The sequence below is a fragment of the Filobasidium floriforme genome (assembly GCF_021052385.1).
Source record: "Filobasidium floriforme strain CBS 6241 chromosome Unknown HD553scaffold_6, whole genome shotgun sequence".
Lineage (NCBI taxonomy): Eukaryota > Fungi > Basidiomycota > Tremellomycetes > Filobasidiales > Filobasidiaceae > Filobasidium > Filobasidium floriforme.
The window spans coordinates 148,546-162,839 of record NW_025763627.1 but is presented as its reverse complement, the minus strand read 5'-3'; the positions used below and the strand labels follow the sequence as shown (position 1 = coordinate 162,839).

Sequence of the window (14,294 nt, the reverse complement as noted above, 5' to 3'; positions counted from 1 at the left end):
CTTATGTATTGTATGTGCTATCACGCCTTGAGCATGGTGACAAAGGACGCGCTTAACACTAGCGCGTCGTTTCAGGCTGAAACGCCACATAAGCGCCACGTTTTGCGTTCTCTGGCAAGGGCTTCAAGGGAATCGGTCACGATCGCGATCGTCATCTGACAAGCTCAGGACCTCCTTTATCAAGATATCAGGTGATATCGGCGAGCAGGGTGGTCATAGTTGGCTCACGATTGGTATATAACCCTTGGAGGCGAGAGCCGCGACAGGATGCAAAGGAGAAATTGCAGTCCGGCATCAAGCGCTGCAATTCAGATCGTTTCGCTCTTTCCTGATCAAACTCATAGAATCCCTTCATACGATGACTTCGACTTTATCAGTCCCACAACTAGCAACTTTAGAGACTGAGACTCGCTCTCTTTCTCCCGGTACAACAACGAATCCGTCGCTGAACAAGCCAGACTTTACTGCTTCTATCGGGCCTGATGGCTCGGTAACAGACGCTTCGACGCTCGTGGATAGAGCTTTGTCCAGCAAAAGAGGAGAAATGATCCAGGTGTCCCCGACTACATCGGGCATACCGCGAGAAATGCGGGAGGACCTGTACAAGGCGAAGGAGATATCCTGGAACGGAAAGCCCGTGACCCGAGAGGTTGTCGAGAGGATGATCGAAGATGATCCTGAGTACAAGTGGGAGAAGCAAGTTTCGGCTGGACAGAAGTTTCACGAAAATCTCAAAGACCTCGGGGAAGGTTTCCTGCGCCTTACGTTTGGCGTGGTTGGCGGCTACGCACTCTGGCGTAGCTACAAGCGGAACCAAAGAGAGAATGCACCGGGTAAGTCCGGGTCTAGAGGTTGTTTAGTTTGAATTGAATGCATGACTAAGCCCAATCATATCGCAGACCATGCAGATCGGGATCTAGAAAGGGGGATAGAGATGCGCCCACTTTCGAGCAGCTCTGGAACATCCTGAGCGGTCATCATGGAGACTATGTGCGACAGAAGTGGCATTGGCAGCGTAGCAGATGAACTGAGATTGGATGTTCACTTCCGCAAGCACACCTGGAGACAGTCTGAGCTTCGGGCTTGTACTTTTGCATTGTCGAATTGATTGTTTCTAGTCCTATTCGGTAACTTTGCTGTCTGTGGGAGCTCATGGACTCCGCTTTAGTGAGAGACCTCAGCCTGTGCAATTGAGCGCGTTCTTTTACTCCGGATGGCCTAAGACTTTGGACCTGTAGCTACGTCCGAAAGGGTTACATGTGTCTTGATAACTACCTATCTTTACAGTATGCTAATCGATCATCTGTGTCTTTCGTATTATAGCAGATATGATGCGGACCTGGCCTGGTTGATGCGAAATCGTTTTTCCCTTGCCTCGTCGCGATTTATTATGCTTTGACCGTAGCGAGCCCTCGATGTCGTTGCTGCGAAAGCTCGAATTTGATAAAAGCGACGAAAAAGCTTTCTTACTTACCATACGGAAAGAAGAACTATGAGAAGTTGACCTTCGCCCTACAAAAAGATAGACAATCGGGATATGTTAAAGCGCTATGGCTCTGATCTGTTCATGCGAGGCAAGACGGCATCTTAGAGCGCCGGCTGGAACGTGGGTGGCTAGCTTCTCGCAAGATTAGGAGGATGTACATTCCTTTGTCATAGAAGACATCCAGCGACGGAGAAGCTGAGAATCTCACTGACAGGGTCAGTATATCTCACAGGTGGGTCCATGGATGGAGCGGATCTCCTGTCGACAGCCCCTTGAACAGTACTGCCTGGATATTTCATCTTCAAGGATCATTCTCGTCACGATGCCGTCGACCTTATCAGTTGCCGGAATCGCAATGCAAAGTGAAACAGTCTGTGGAGTCCCTGACTCTACCGCTCAGCTTTCGGCCGTATCCTCAGGAGTCTCGATCGACAGGGATACTACGGACGCAGACCCCCTTCGCAGTGCGATTGATGAAATTTTCACCACTAAATCAATATAGCATCGAATCCGTTTACGGCGAAAGATGCGGAGGGATTTCCCTCTCAATCGTGCTGCTACAAGTTATGTGTCTCATACGCATCACGTAGCGAAGGGGAATGAGGATACTGTATACACAAGGGTAGAAGATTTTTGCGTACTGACCATGATGAATCGAGGTCACCTGGCGGTCGAGTGCAAGCTAGATGTGCGAATCTGTCATGTGATCATATGCGACAAAGGAACAGCTGTCTGTAACGATATGTGGCGGTGAAATCCTCAAGTCTCGCCATATTTCGCAACGTCAGGGTTCTCAGGTGTTCCTTTCTTCTGTAAGCGTGCTATACTATACTCAAGACACAGCTATATAGATCGCCGAATCGTGTTGCCACCAATCCCAGCTTTCCTTGCCAAGTGACTATCGAAATACATCTCTTTATCGATTCTACGCTCAATCAACCAAGCTAACGAGATGAACAGCATTGCTTCTCTTTCTCTCCCCTCTTCAAATGTTGGTTTATCAGCCAGCTACCCCGCTTCCGTAATCTCTGTTCCTTATAGCGGAAAGATGGTCACTTCCAGTGATGGCACAAGTTCGTTGGATGCACGGTCGATCGTTGTCGACGTCATTAGGAAATCAAATCTTGAGACTCCAGCAAATCGCCAACCATCGTACGAGGAACTGGTACGCATGCTCGAAGAGGCTACCAAGAACCCGCCGGGAAGAACAGCCTGGGAGGAGATCGTTTGGTTCGTCATCGAAGTGTTGGGCACATGTATTCTGGTAGGCGGTGTCCAGTGGTGTTGCTCAGGTTGCGACGTATCCGCCATCGAGGCTGCTTGTGCTGGGGCAGGAACCAGACTGCGCATCCTGCTCTATGCCCCCTTGCAAGAACCCGAGCTCCCGCAGGGATCCGTACCACCGAAGTCGACATTGGAGCCTCCAGTCCCTATCAGGGTCAACCTTGACACGTGGACCATGATCAGGCGGTACCTCGAAAGTATGTCACCGGTCGAAGGAGAGTCAAACCAGCCCCGGATGTTCATGGGTTCCATGGCCGGGAACTCGGTTACGGCTGTATGCTATCAGACGCAACGACCCGACGGGACTTGGCGACGTCGCGACTTCACTGTACAAACACGGGGACCACTCATTCCCCCCGTTACGCTGCCATCTGATCTGGAGGATGATGGCACTGAAGCTGACTCCGGCATAGACAGCGGCCGGTCTGTCGATTTTTCTAGCGCGTACGGCGATAACGACCATGATAGTGATGGAGGGGATCTATAATTTTGTGTCAAGCCATAACGAGAGTGATGTCGTTTTCCTGTATAGACGCCTTTTAGTATATCGATAATATATTTATCCTGCCAGTCACTGGTCCTGAGCGCATGAAGAAAGCTTCTCCAACAGCCGCGCCTTTGGCATTTGTTGTGAAACTGATATGGATTGCGTTACTGGGCGGCTCTGACAGCGCCATACACTTTTGTACGTCCCGAAAATCTGCAGGTTACAGGCTGGGCCCCCAGGATGGGACTGTAAAGGAGAGATTTCAAAGAATACTGTATATATACATATCGATTTGAGTGGCTGGGTCCCGTCGATGTTTGTTTTTGTTGCTACATGCTCCCTCAGCAGCATGATTGGGCCTAAGGAATGAAACAAGCAGTACAGGGCCAGCTTGATCGCGGCATGGCTTATAGGTCTCCAGAGCTTGCCAAAAGGGGAAAATAGTATGCTATCAAGCCAACAAAGATAAGAGCGTGTACGTCAAACAGGCTTTGTTGATTGCGATCAAGATGGCTGAACTATACTGACCATGTTCTCTATGACATCGTTTCTATCGTTTTTACTACTACAGGGTCAACACGATCAAGTGTTTGGAAAACCGGGACATATGCAAACATTCCCATGGCTCATCAGCATCCAATTCTGAGTTTGAGCCCGAAGATCACTATTGCATATTACTCTGTCATTGAATAGATATTAATTGGTCACTCGTGAAGTTGCTCTCCCTCTCGGATGACCTGTTCTTGCACGACCTGTTTTGACCTGGCGATCGCGATTGCAGCAGGAACAAAACAGAATTCCAAGATTGGGGCGAACTCTTTGAGACCCTAATCCATCATCGCACCATCTCTGATTACGCATGTCGGGTCCGCTGCACCGCTGAAAATGAGATTTTCTTAAGACATGGTTCAATTCAAGCCAAAGAACCTGCCTTGATGAGAACAGCCTCCCAACCATGTTCCCTCGTGCTGATGATCCAGAGCTTGACCCCTGTGTACACAGTAAATTAGGTCAACCCACCGCTACAGTACCATCTTGGTGCCATCTCGCACGACTTCCAGCAGCATTCAGGATACCCCAGTTTATGGCAAGATGATATGCCTGCAAGAGGTCTTCTATGGCGAAGACAGGTTCTCCATCCTGCAGATCAAGGCCCTCTTAGCACCTTTTGGCTCTTTGGATGTGATAGCAATGAGGAAAACTCATTCTTCTCAAAGCTTTTGCCAGCGCTTCATGAGCCTTGCGGGCAGGCTTCTCTTGCAAGGTATAGGTCTGTTCACCAGTGGTGGGCACCAACCCAATACGTGTCGGCTCAAGGGCGGTTGCCTCCAGCTGGCCCGACTTGCAGGGAGCGTGTGAGGCAGGGAAGAGCTCTTGAAAACGTCAAAGGATGGGATAGCACCCAATCATAGTGGCCAGCCTGTCCGTTGTGTGTTATGGCAAGTTACGAAGGGCTAGGCACTTGTTCCGAGCCTTGACGTCTACAAGGGCCATTTGTATGTCCATCACCTTTCTCTGGTACCCAGCTAGGGGCGATAACAACAACCTCAATTGCATATCATAGTCACCATCAGAGTCAAAGTGGGACTTACCTTCCCAATCCAACTTGCTCTTCACGGTCCTTCCCATCAATCCGACATCTGGTACGAATAGAATCTGTCATTGTCAAGTCAAATCTGTTGTGACTCTCTAGGATATGTGAATTCTGGCTGGGCAGTCACCAGTATCGTCATCCAGAACTAACTTGACCATACATACATTCAGCCATGAATTCCCGACATCAGTCAGCGTTAAGCTCTGGTCCATCGAGACCGACGGGGAACTGCTAACGCACCCGACAGCCCGAGTCTAATCTCAAAACAAGCCGGTTAAGACACGGTAAAGGGATCTGCTACCTCCTTAGACAACACTATGATGGCCATGGCGAAATCACCTGATCCGCTGTCGTGTTTACCATGTCGCATCGAGAAAAGCATGACAAATATTGAAGAAGGAAATTCAAGCTGGAACATTGCGCTGCAACTCCCTGCTTTACTGCGAAACTGGCATGTGGCAAATGGTAAAGACTGAAGAAAGCGAGTCCCATGTTGACGGCAGGTCCTGATGGTAGCGCGACTCTGTTCACTATAGTTAATATTGACCGATACCACTCAAATATCGCTTCAGTCAGCACAACGTTGAAATATTGCGGAAGTTCTCGCTCGAGCCTGAAGCTGTGACGAGTATTTGACAGGGTACGCCACCTCAAAGTGACTGTGCGAACTGTTAAATTCTTGAGGTGCTACCGGCGTCAATCACTCGGAAGCCTACGGAAGCTGTCAAATGGTCGGCCGTCAGGTCATCTACGCGGAGTTACAGGACGCCAAGTCTTCTGTCTTCCCTGGGTGTTCCGGACCATTAGATAGATCAACGTGGGTAGACGATAGGAAACGGGAAGAACAACTTCAAACAAACCGGATCGCAAGTCGCCATCTCTTGTCCCCTCGCTTCACGACGGCCTACCGGGCAAGGAAGTTGATGTGCGCCTGACAAACCAGAGGAACCGGGAGTTGAGAGACGCTGTCTCGCACAAGGGCCTGCGAGGGAACACCGGTCTTTTGGCAAAGGCGGCCACCCATCCATCGCCTTACCCATGTTTTACAAAGAGTAAGGGACCATCGGCTGGGCGTCACGTTCTTCCTCACATCATGCTCAACCTATGAAATCTTGCGGGCTCCTTAAGGCATTCCGCAATCATGATGAATGCGCTCTTCGTTGCAGGGAATTTATACCAACGGGGTTGTCATCATTCTGGCCAGCGCAAGCTTCCTTCTTCAACGATATTAATCCCGGCTGATACAGTATGTCATCATGAAGTTCCTTGGATGTAGTTACCGAAGCATGTTTTCTGACCCGTACCATGGGCGTGTATCGTCTCCGGCTTCGTAATAGCTTCCGTTCTCAATCGCGTTCCAACACAAGGGTTGCAAGTGCAAGCCATCAGTCAGCCGCGGTCCGCCTCCCCTTCATCCGTCAATAACGGGTGGAGAGGATATCCTGACGGCCGACGCTTTGTTTCATCGTTGACTAGTAGCATCACCTAGCGCAACCATCGCTGCACGTGGCGTGCCTGACTATGTCCATGCAACAGCAACCGCTCGCATACGGATTGGCAGCCTTTGTGAAACAACAGCCTTTCCTTTCCTGTCATACGATGGTCACGACACTTCCTGCCGTTGAATTTGTGCTGTCATGTCGCCATCAACATCCTTTGTACTGATCTGTCGACATCGTCCGGGTTACCAGACACTGAGGGGATAACAGCGCTACTGCTGAGTATAAGTATCTGAGGAAAACCTGACAACTGCGAATGGGCCTCTGCTTGTGCACGGGGCTGAAGACACGAAGACAGCGATACTGCAATTATTTTCACAGACATGGCTCCTATTTCTCTCCTCAGCGCCTTCCCCAGCTGTCAGCTAGGAACGTCTCGTTCGCTCCGACCGACTACCGCCACGTCCGATTTCTCGCTATCCTTCACCGGCTCTCCAGCTCCTTCATTCATACCGACAGATGACGGCGCAGCGTCGTCTTCCGCTACCAGTGCCGCTTGGATCCCTGAAGTCATTGACCAAATCTTGACCAGCAGGGGCGACATTGTCGAGGTCAAGCATACACCTACTGTTACCGATGCGGTTGGCCCAGTACCGACCGTCTCGCAGATCATCCAAGCTAGTCAAATGTTTATACGAGAAGATGGCACGAAGCTCAGGCAGGAGGAAGTGAAGAGACTTGTGAAAGAGCATACGGATAGCGGACACAAGATTCACGTTCACCATGCTGCCATTCCAGGCGCGAAATACGTCGAGTACTTAATGATATTCGTGGTCGGGTCTGCTGTCGGAGCAGTGATTCTCGCGTGCATCGATGAATGTAGGTCGAGCGGTAAGTCCGGCAACCTGTTATATCCTGTCGAATCCAGTTTTTCCGACCTTTGATCCTTGATCTAGCTCGAGACAAGAAGGACAAGAAGGAAGATTAGCCTGTGATCTGCGATTTTTTACGTCTATTGTTATATGTAAAGATCCAATCGTCAGTCTCGTGCAGTCCGGTTTGACGGATTCATACGCAAGAGCTTCCCGATCAATCTGTGCTGCTTTTGTCTCATGACTTAGTCCGAACCGATGAAGCGTTAGATCTTGCCGTCGGAAGTGTCCCTATTACAGCTTTGCCAATTGCACATACTAATACCCAAGCTGAAACCTATAATAGTACTCATACTGACAAACATGAGAAGCCTTGATCCGCGCCCGAACCTACTCTACCGAGGTCGGGATGATTCAGCAGGACGGCGAGGGGCAGGACGAGGAAGAAAGACTGGTGGAGATTCTCTTCAATCAGGCGCGTCAGCTGGGAACACAAGTGCAGAAGCTGCTCACCAGTCGTCCTCAGACTAACACGGCTAGACTGATATGCGTTGCTAGGAGGGACGGAAAAATGAGTATGCAACTGGAATTATCCTCGCTGCGGTTGTTGAATGCAATTGGCAAGGGCCTTAATAAAGGAAAGAGCTTGGGACCGAGGGAGGGGATAGGGTTAACAGGACTCTGTATACGACCGGAGCGTGCTACAACATGGGATTACTGGAGGTCTGTGTTCGTGACGTGTTCCGTCTATCGCTGAGCCCGCCTGGCCCCTCGTTGTGCGCTGGCACTGAAACATCCGTCGAGCACTTTACTGATAAAGCTACGTCTTCACGATCGCCCGGATCCAACAGCATCAGAATCTACTGCCGTGTCCTTCCAATCGTCAACAACGCCAATCTGATAGCTTGAACTCGACATCCTATGGACTTTGTACATTATTCGTCATCATCATCGCTGCTATCATCGTCATCGTCGTCATCATCCAATCCCAGATTGCCACGGTTCCGACTCCATTCCTGTGCAGCCTGGAAGAATTTGAAGCTCGCCGGATTGGCCTCTTTCTCGTCGTCGGCAAAGACCATGTCCCAGTCTGCAGATAAGGGCGAGAGCAATGAGTAATGCGGAAGCTGATCATTATGGGTTCGGTAACTCACATTCTTCGAGCCCACTGCCATCTTCGGCTTGTCGCCACTTCTTCATAACCTTGGGCATCATCTCTTGCACCTTTTGCACATCTTCCGCCGAGCCCTGCTCTTCCTCGAACGACTTCCAGGCTTCCAGCAGTACCACTCGCTGCAAGCCAAACCACGGGGAAGTCAGCTCAGACCGTCACACCCGAAGTGAGCTGAAAACATCGCCGACTCACGTTCTCCTTCTCGCCACGCTCCTTGAGCGCCTTGTAGCCTCGCTCGAAAACGGCTCGGGCCTTTTCGGGATCGCCAGTATCGCCTTCAATCTCTGCCTCGACCTGGGCAGCCTCGGCCTCGCCCTCGTCGTCCTCCTCGGTTCCTCCAATCTTGCTGGCCTCCATGAGGGCGTACGAGATGAAGACCTACGCGGTAGGCGTTAGCTAGAGTATATGAGGGCCTAGGCAGTGCGTGTTGGCTTACCTTGACATGAGCGGTCCTCTCCAAGAGCCTCTCGTACAATATCCTCGTTCGCTCTCGTTCACCCTGACCAGCCTCAAAGTCAATGAAAGCCTGCAAAGACGCATGACGGTCAGCCCGAGATCCGATGTTACGGAGTTTGCGCGCTCCACTCACCTTCCAGACCAATTCGGGCATGTCGAGAGCCTGTTGTACGGCCAGCTCAAAGATACCTCGAGCACGATCGACGTCACCGAGTTCCTTTTCGAGCTCGGTCCACCTGATCCAGGCTTGTCCGAGTGATGGGTCGTACTACAATCGCCGACCGCATGGTACTCGTCAGCATTGGTATATCAAATACCGCTCCGCCCGATGACTCACCTCAAGGAACTTCTGGTAGAGCGTCCTACATCGGTCAAACTCTCTCAGATGAAGCTCCATCTCGATATACTCGACGAAAAGTTTCGGTTTAGGGCACATGCCGATAGCGGCGCCGAAGATCTTGCGTGCGGTAGTGACATCGAGTCTTCGGACTTCGAAGGTGGCGTAAGCAGCCCAGAGCTGTTCAGATCGCATGATTTAGTTTCGCGCTCGAACTTAAGCAGAGAACCGATAATGCTCACTTTAGCAAACGTGAACTGCTTATGGGGGACAAGCTTGACGGCCGCCTTGTAGACGTCTCGAGCCCGCTCATAGTCCTCGGTATCGATCTCCTCGAAAGCGGCGTATTGCAACCAGACTGTAGAAGCGCACAAGGCATGAGCGAGGGATTCTTCACAAGAAATTCGACAGGCTGATAATTACGGTACTGTCAAGCGGAGGGACAAGAATGTGCAGATAATCACTGGTGTCAGTTCAGGAACATGTTGACACTTGGAGTACTACTCACGATATACCGTCTCCAAAACCTGAAAACATCGAAGTCAACATATAAGCTACTGGTTCCGGTGAGGCCCCTTCCCAACCTCGTCCCGACCTACCTCTTCTCACTCGACGGCGGCACATTAGCCACAGCCCGCTCATAAGTCTCCCTTACCCTTCCCGGCCCGCTCCCCTCTCCATCCTCGCTCTCGTCCCGTTCGCTCCTGTAAGCGTCCTCTTCCAGACGTGCCAGAGAAAACCAGGCGTCGTAGTTTGTCGGATCGTGAGCGAGTTCCTCTTCGTACTGTATTCGACGTTTGCCGAGGACGGTGAGTTCTACGCCGGACCGGTCGCCGTCTGTCGGGAAAGTGAAGGGAAGGTATCAGCATTTCCATCCTGCAAGGTGATTTCAGATAAATGTCGACGTTGCAGCACTCACGTTGTTTCTCAAATCGAGTATAAGATGTGTAAACTAGAAACCAAACGTCGATGTGAGCTTTCCGGACCCGACCAGTCTCCCCAAGTCAGGTACCACTCACGATTGGCAGACTTTGTCCTCGGCAACCTAGCCAGGGCGTACTACCCGCCGCGAAACGAGATGCCAGAGATGAATGTCAACACCACGTCACACGCAAAGTGATTCTTTCTAAACCCGGAATGCCCCGAGAGACTAATGCCCCGAGAGACTAACCTTGTAAATCGTCCTCGCCCTCTCAAACTCCTTCAACCTCGTCTCCATCCTCGCAAACGCCCCAAAGACCCCCTGAGCCTTATCCACCTCTTCCTCCCCATCCCCAAAAAACTCTAGGGCCGTCTGGAAGACTTCCCTGGCCTTGTCTATTTCTCCGCGATCTTCCTCAAACTTGGACCAGGTGACCCAGTTCTTCGGAGTAGGGCGGCAGGCGATCCAGCGTTCGTACAAGGCGGAAGCGCGGGTGAGTTCCGAGTAGCGTTCTTCGAGCTTGATGTAGGCTTGCCAGGCCTGTCGTGTGGATGATCGGAATTCAGATCAGATCGAAAACGCGTCGTATCGAGTGGGAAGAAGATAGAGTCAGTCGTATGTTGTAAGAAGAGGTTTAATTGAAAAGATTCTGGATAAGAGTTACGGGACGGAGACCACACTGACCTTGTCATCAGGCTCCCAAGTCATCCACCGTTCAAACACTTGTCGGGCGCCCGGGACGTTGAGGAGGAGTTCTTCCAGGTAGACGTATTTGTACCAGATCTGCGCGGGGGTTTGTCGGTTTCGCACGAGAGAGGAAGAAAGAGAGGGAAGATGAAAGAGAGGAGAGGAAAGAGAAAGGAAGAAAGCGAGCAAATGGAAGAGGGAAGAGGAAAGAGAGAGGAAGAAAGCGAGCAAGTGAAAGAGGGAAGAGGAAAGAGAGAAGAGGAGAAAAGAGGGAAGAGAGAAGAAAGAGAGAACAGATATGAGGTTAGCGAAAGTCGAGGTTGACGTTGAAAGCAGTGGGAATGAAGAAGAACGAGCGACTCACCGTATCCACCCTCGGCAAGAGCGTGACCGCCCGATCATACACATTCCTCGCATGGTTCACATTCCTCGCCTTCAGTTCCGTCTCCGCATACCTCAACCACAATTCCACCGCCCTCGCATCCACATCCAAAGCTCTTTCGAAAACCGATCTAGCCCTTTCGAATTCGTTCTGCCCAGCTTCCCATTGAGCGTATTTCATCCATTCCCTCAAGGCCGACCGGGAATATCGGATACGTTCTTCGAATTCTTTACGTTTACGTCCTTGGTATTCGGAGAGTTCTTCTAGGTCGGTGATGTTTTGACCGGGGGCGCGGAAAGAGGGTTCTTGACGTTCTTGGGCTTCGCGGAGGAGTTGTTCGGCGGTGATCTAGCGAGGTTCGACAGAAAGAGCGAAGTGTGTGTGTGTGGGGGTGGAGTTAGCGAAGTTACTCGAGAGGAGTGAGGACAGAGAAGCTTCTTGTGAGAGGAGACTTACTTGGATCTTGGCCGGGGCCTGTATAACACAAAATAACACCAATCGTCAGTCTTCGACTACTTCATGCACGACCTGTCGACCGTGCCCCGGACTGACCCTGTTCTTGACCATCGGGGCCCTGCTGGACCGTTGATCGGAGGCCATTCTTGACGTAGCTGCTTCTAACCTGATCTTACTGTAGCTATGGCCTGGGTTTGCTCGATGTACGATGTATAAGATGGTCGATGTATAGGTGATCGAATGACCTCGAGGTCACCTCCTCGCGATCCTCCTTAAGTCGCGGGGCCATGCTAGAAATCGTGAATTACGCGTGAGAAAGCGGAAAAGGTCGTCGCCCAAACTTTTCGAGGACGAGTATATAATCTGGTTCTCGAGGATCGAACATCCCTTTTCCCTTTTCCGCCTTCTGCTTTTACTCTTTCATATTCGATACATTTCACTACCTTCTACGTTTAGTCCTCGGACGACCGAAGACGACTAGGATGACCAGACCGTGACGACGGACGACCACCCCTACGACGACGATCATGTAATCCGCCTACCAACTGAAGAACAGCAACCAGATCGACCTCGACCTAGCCGATAAAGACGTACTTTCGCCGACAATAACACACACACACACACACACGTCGAATATAAGTCTTTGTTCGCTAGGACCCGATCCGATCTCGGTCTAGTTCTTGGTCGGCAGGCGTCGGGTCGTCTTCAACGGGGATGGTCGTTCGTCGTCTGTTCGTCTATGTCTACGTCTGGCTCTCCCTCTCGTTCTCCTCTCTTCTTCTCTTCTTCGCTTCTCTTCCTCTCTTCGCTTCTCTTCCTCTTCCTCTGTTCACTCTCCCCGCTCTCTCTCTCTCCCCGCTCTCTCCCTTCTTCTCTCATCTTCATCGTCCATCCGGACCACCCCCCAAAAAAACACAAACACAACGGCCATCGCTATTCACGGCGCACATCTACCTCATCCTCTGTCGATGATCCAGTGATGCATTGCGGATCGGGGAAACGATGGCCAGAACGAAACACCCCCTTAATGGGGTACTACTTGCGCACCCGCTCATCCGGTATTCTTCCTTACTAGTCGAACACTACGATGAGGGTTTGGTTGGCGGAACTCCTTGTGACGATCCTTCATCGTCGATGACGGTGGGGACGGGGTGGGAGCTCGGCCGGTGCGTGGGAGGTACATTTACATCACGATTGATTTTTGCGACTTTTTTTTCGTTTTACGGCCTTGGGCGAGGGCTTGGGTTGTAATCTCGTCGGAGGGTTGGGATGTAGTTTCCATAAAATTACAATTTTGCATGTCGGCATTATCGGGTCTCTAGTACCTCGTCTCGCTTTCGTTCGTCCCGTGGGTCTGGTGATTTCGCTGGATCTATGCTCCGTTCGATCGTTCTGATTGTCATCTGTTGCCCGCTTGACCTCGATGTTCCGAGACAGAGTATGTGAGGTCATTGGCTGTTTCGGTGCTCGAAAGTTTATCCAGGTCGGCCGGTTTCGATCCTTGGACTTGCGACTTGGTTCGTATTGCCCAGGGCGAATTTCAAACCAGAAAAAGCACACCCAGTGCTATTGACCGACCGCGCCATCATACGACTAGCTGAATAGGCACGTCTTATCGTGGCCTGATCTCATCTGACATCAGCGCATCTCACCTGTTTTTCCTGATCGTCGACACGGCGGACAAGCGCAGGGTCCTGATCTCCGATGACTGGTAATCTAGTGAATATCGCTCCAGACCGGTCTGGTCTGGGGCTGACCCTGCGAGCGATAATGTTTGAGATCCGGGATCATAGCTGGATGAGCTAGGTATTCCGACCAGACCACATCCTTGCATAGCTAGATATCGAGGTTGAAGGTGATCGTCATGTGTGCCTTGAAAGTCGAATAGTATTGACCTTGGGTACGCGATCGTAAGAAGGTTACCATTGCAGAGCGTATGATCTTGCAACCTTGGCGCTGTCTCAGACTATGGGGTTACCGGTCGTCTCGACACGCGAGCATCATCCAAACGATCAGACGCGATGGCCCTAGTCGCCACTACTCGTACAAGCCAACGAGAAGGTACGATCACTGTATCACGAAGCACTGTGGAGTATATCTTTCGTCTGTTGCATACACGTTGGAACGTGCGGGGTAGAGCGAAGTGGCATTGACATTAACGAGAATCGAGCTATCATACAGGTCCGTTTCACGTTGAAATGTACCTGACGCACTGGCGCGCAAACCTAACTGAAACGTTGAGCAGGTGGCGATGACGATGACGATGACGCGAGAGCAAACAGCACATGCACAATCGTCGACCAGGATCAAGACAGTGGCTGTCGAAACGACATGATACCCGGCACGGCATCATGGCCAGTCCAACTGCGAGAGTACTGTGGTCTTGTGTATCTTGCCGCGCCGTTCCAGCCTTTGAGACTATTCTCTTGGGCGCGAGCGCGTGCGGGGGATGGTACTTGGTTTGTATTACGGGTTCTAATCGCAAGGATAAGCAGGATCTCTGAGACAACCGATGTTTACCTACAGCCAAGCATGGCGGCCACTCCATATGCTCTGTGGTTGCAACCCGCTCTTCGTCGGCTCTTGCTCACACGAGGGGGGTCACCTGATCCACGTTGAAGAACCCTTTGCCTCCTTTGTGCAAATACAATTAATCGAGGTCAAAGGGACTCGGAAGAACAGACTCTCCCTCTATAAGCTTGTATGGTCTACCGGCTA

The 14,294-nt window shown here is 51.1% G+C and overlaps 5 protein-coding genes across 5 annotated transcripts; 4 read left to right on the top strand and 1 right to left on the bottom strand.

Annotated features, from left to right (window-relative positions):
* Positions 1–358: 358 nt before the first annotated feature.
* HD553DRAFT_322762 (uncharacterized protein) lies at positions 359–1,399 on the top strand (the record flags this gene model as incomplete). The annotated part of the gene is made up of 3 exons (XM_046181327.1): positions 359–833; positions 1,119–1,167; positions 1,324–1,399. 3 exons carry the CDS (start codon positions 359–361, stop codon positions 1,397–1,399), a joined length of 600 nt encoding a protein of 199 aa, XP_046037999.1.
* A 1,039-nt stretch (positions 1,400–2,438) lies between these two features.
* On the top strand, positions 2,439–3,950 carry HD553DRAFT_322761 (uncharacterized protein; the record flags this gene model as incomplete). The annotated part of the gene is made up of 3 exons (XM_046181326.1): positions 2,439–3,193; positions 3,477–3,505; positions 3,829–3,950. The coding sequence occupies 3 exons, from the start codon at positions 2,439–2,441 to the stop codon at positions 3,948–3,950; spliced, it is 906 nt and encodes a 301-aa protein (XP_046037998.1).
* Positions 3,951–6,673: 2,723 nt separating this feature from the next.
* On the top strand, positions 6,674–7,278 carry HD553DRAFT_322759 (uncharacterized protein; the record flags this gene model as incomplete). The annotated part of the gene is made up of 2 exons (XM_046181325.1): positions 6,674–7,181; positions 7,247–7,278. 2 exons carry the CDS (start codon positions 6,674–6,676, stop codon positions 7,276–7,278), a joined length of 540 nt encoding a protein of 179 aa, XP_046037997.1.
* A 764-nt stretch (positions 7,279–8,042) lies between these two features.
* HD553DRAFT_307743 (Pre-mRNA-splicing factor CLF1) lies at positions 8,043–11,793 on the bottom strand. The gene is made up of 16 exons (XM_046179460.1): positions 11,673–11,793; positions 11,577–11,594; positions 11,103–11,468; positions 10,736–10,834; positions 10,301–10,591; positions 10,149–10,188; positions 10,049–10,081; positions 9,729–9,966; positions 9,634–9,656; positions 9,372–9,487; positions 9,130–9,309; positions 8,926–9,060; positions 8,773–8,862; positions 8,529–8,714; positions 8,317–8,455; positions 8,043–8,252 (listed from the first exon to the last, which is right to left on the bottom strand). Exons 1-16 carry the CDS (start codon positions 11,718–11,720, stop codon positions 8,098–8,100), a joined length of 2,157 nt encoding a protein of 718 aa, XP_046037996.1. The 5' UTR covers positions 11,721–11,793; the 3' UTR covers positions 8,043–8,097.
* A 217-nt stretch (positions 11,794–12,010) lies between these two features.
* Positions 12,011–12,988, top strand: HD553DRAFT_307741 (uncharacterized protein). Its single transcript, XM_046179459.1, has one exon. It carries the CDS (start codon positions 12,316–12,318, stop codon positions 12,649–12,651), a length of 336 nt encoding a protein of 111 aa, XP_046037995.1. The 5' UTR covers positions 12,011–12,315; the 3' UTR covers positions 12,652–12,988.
* Positions 12,989–14,294: the final 1,306 nt, after the last annotated feature.

Coding starts and splice junctions, on each gene's coding strand:
- HD553DRAFT_307743 (XM_046179460.1), bottom strand. CDS start 11,720: ATGGCCTCCGATCAACGGTCCAGCAGGGCCCCGATGGTCAAGAACAGG. Junction 10,189..10,300: donor GGGCGAGGACGATTTACAAG/GTTAGTCTCTCG, acceptor CGCGGCGGGTAG/TACGCCCTGGCTAGGTTGCC. Junction 9,657..9,728: donor CCGCCGTCGAGTGAGAAGAG/GTAGGTCGGGAC, acceptor CGATGTTTTCAG/GTTTTGGAGACGGTATATCG.
- HD553DRAFT_307741 (XM_046179459.1), top strand. CDS start 12,316: ATGTCTACGTCTGGCTCTCCCTCTCGTTCTCCTCTCTTCTTCTCTTCT.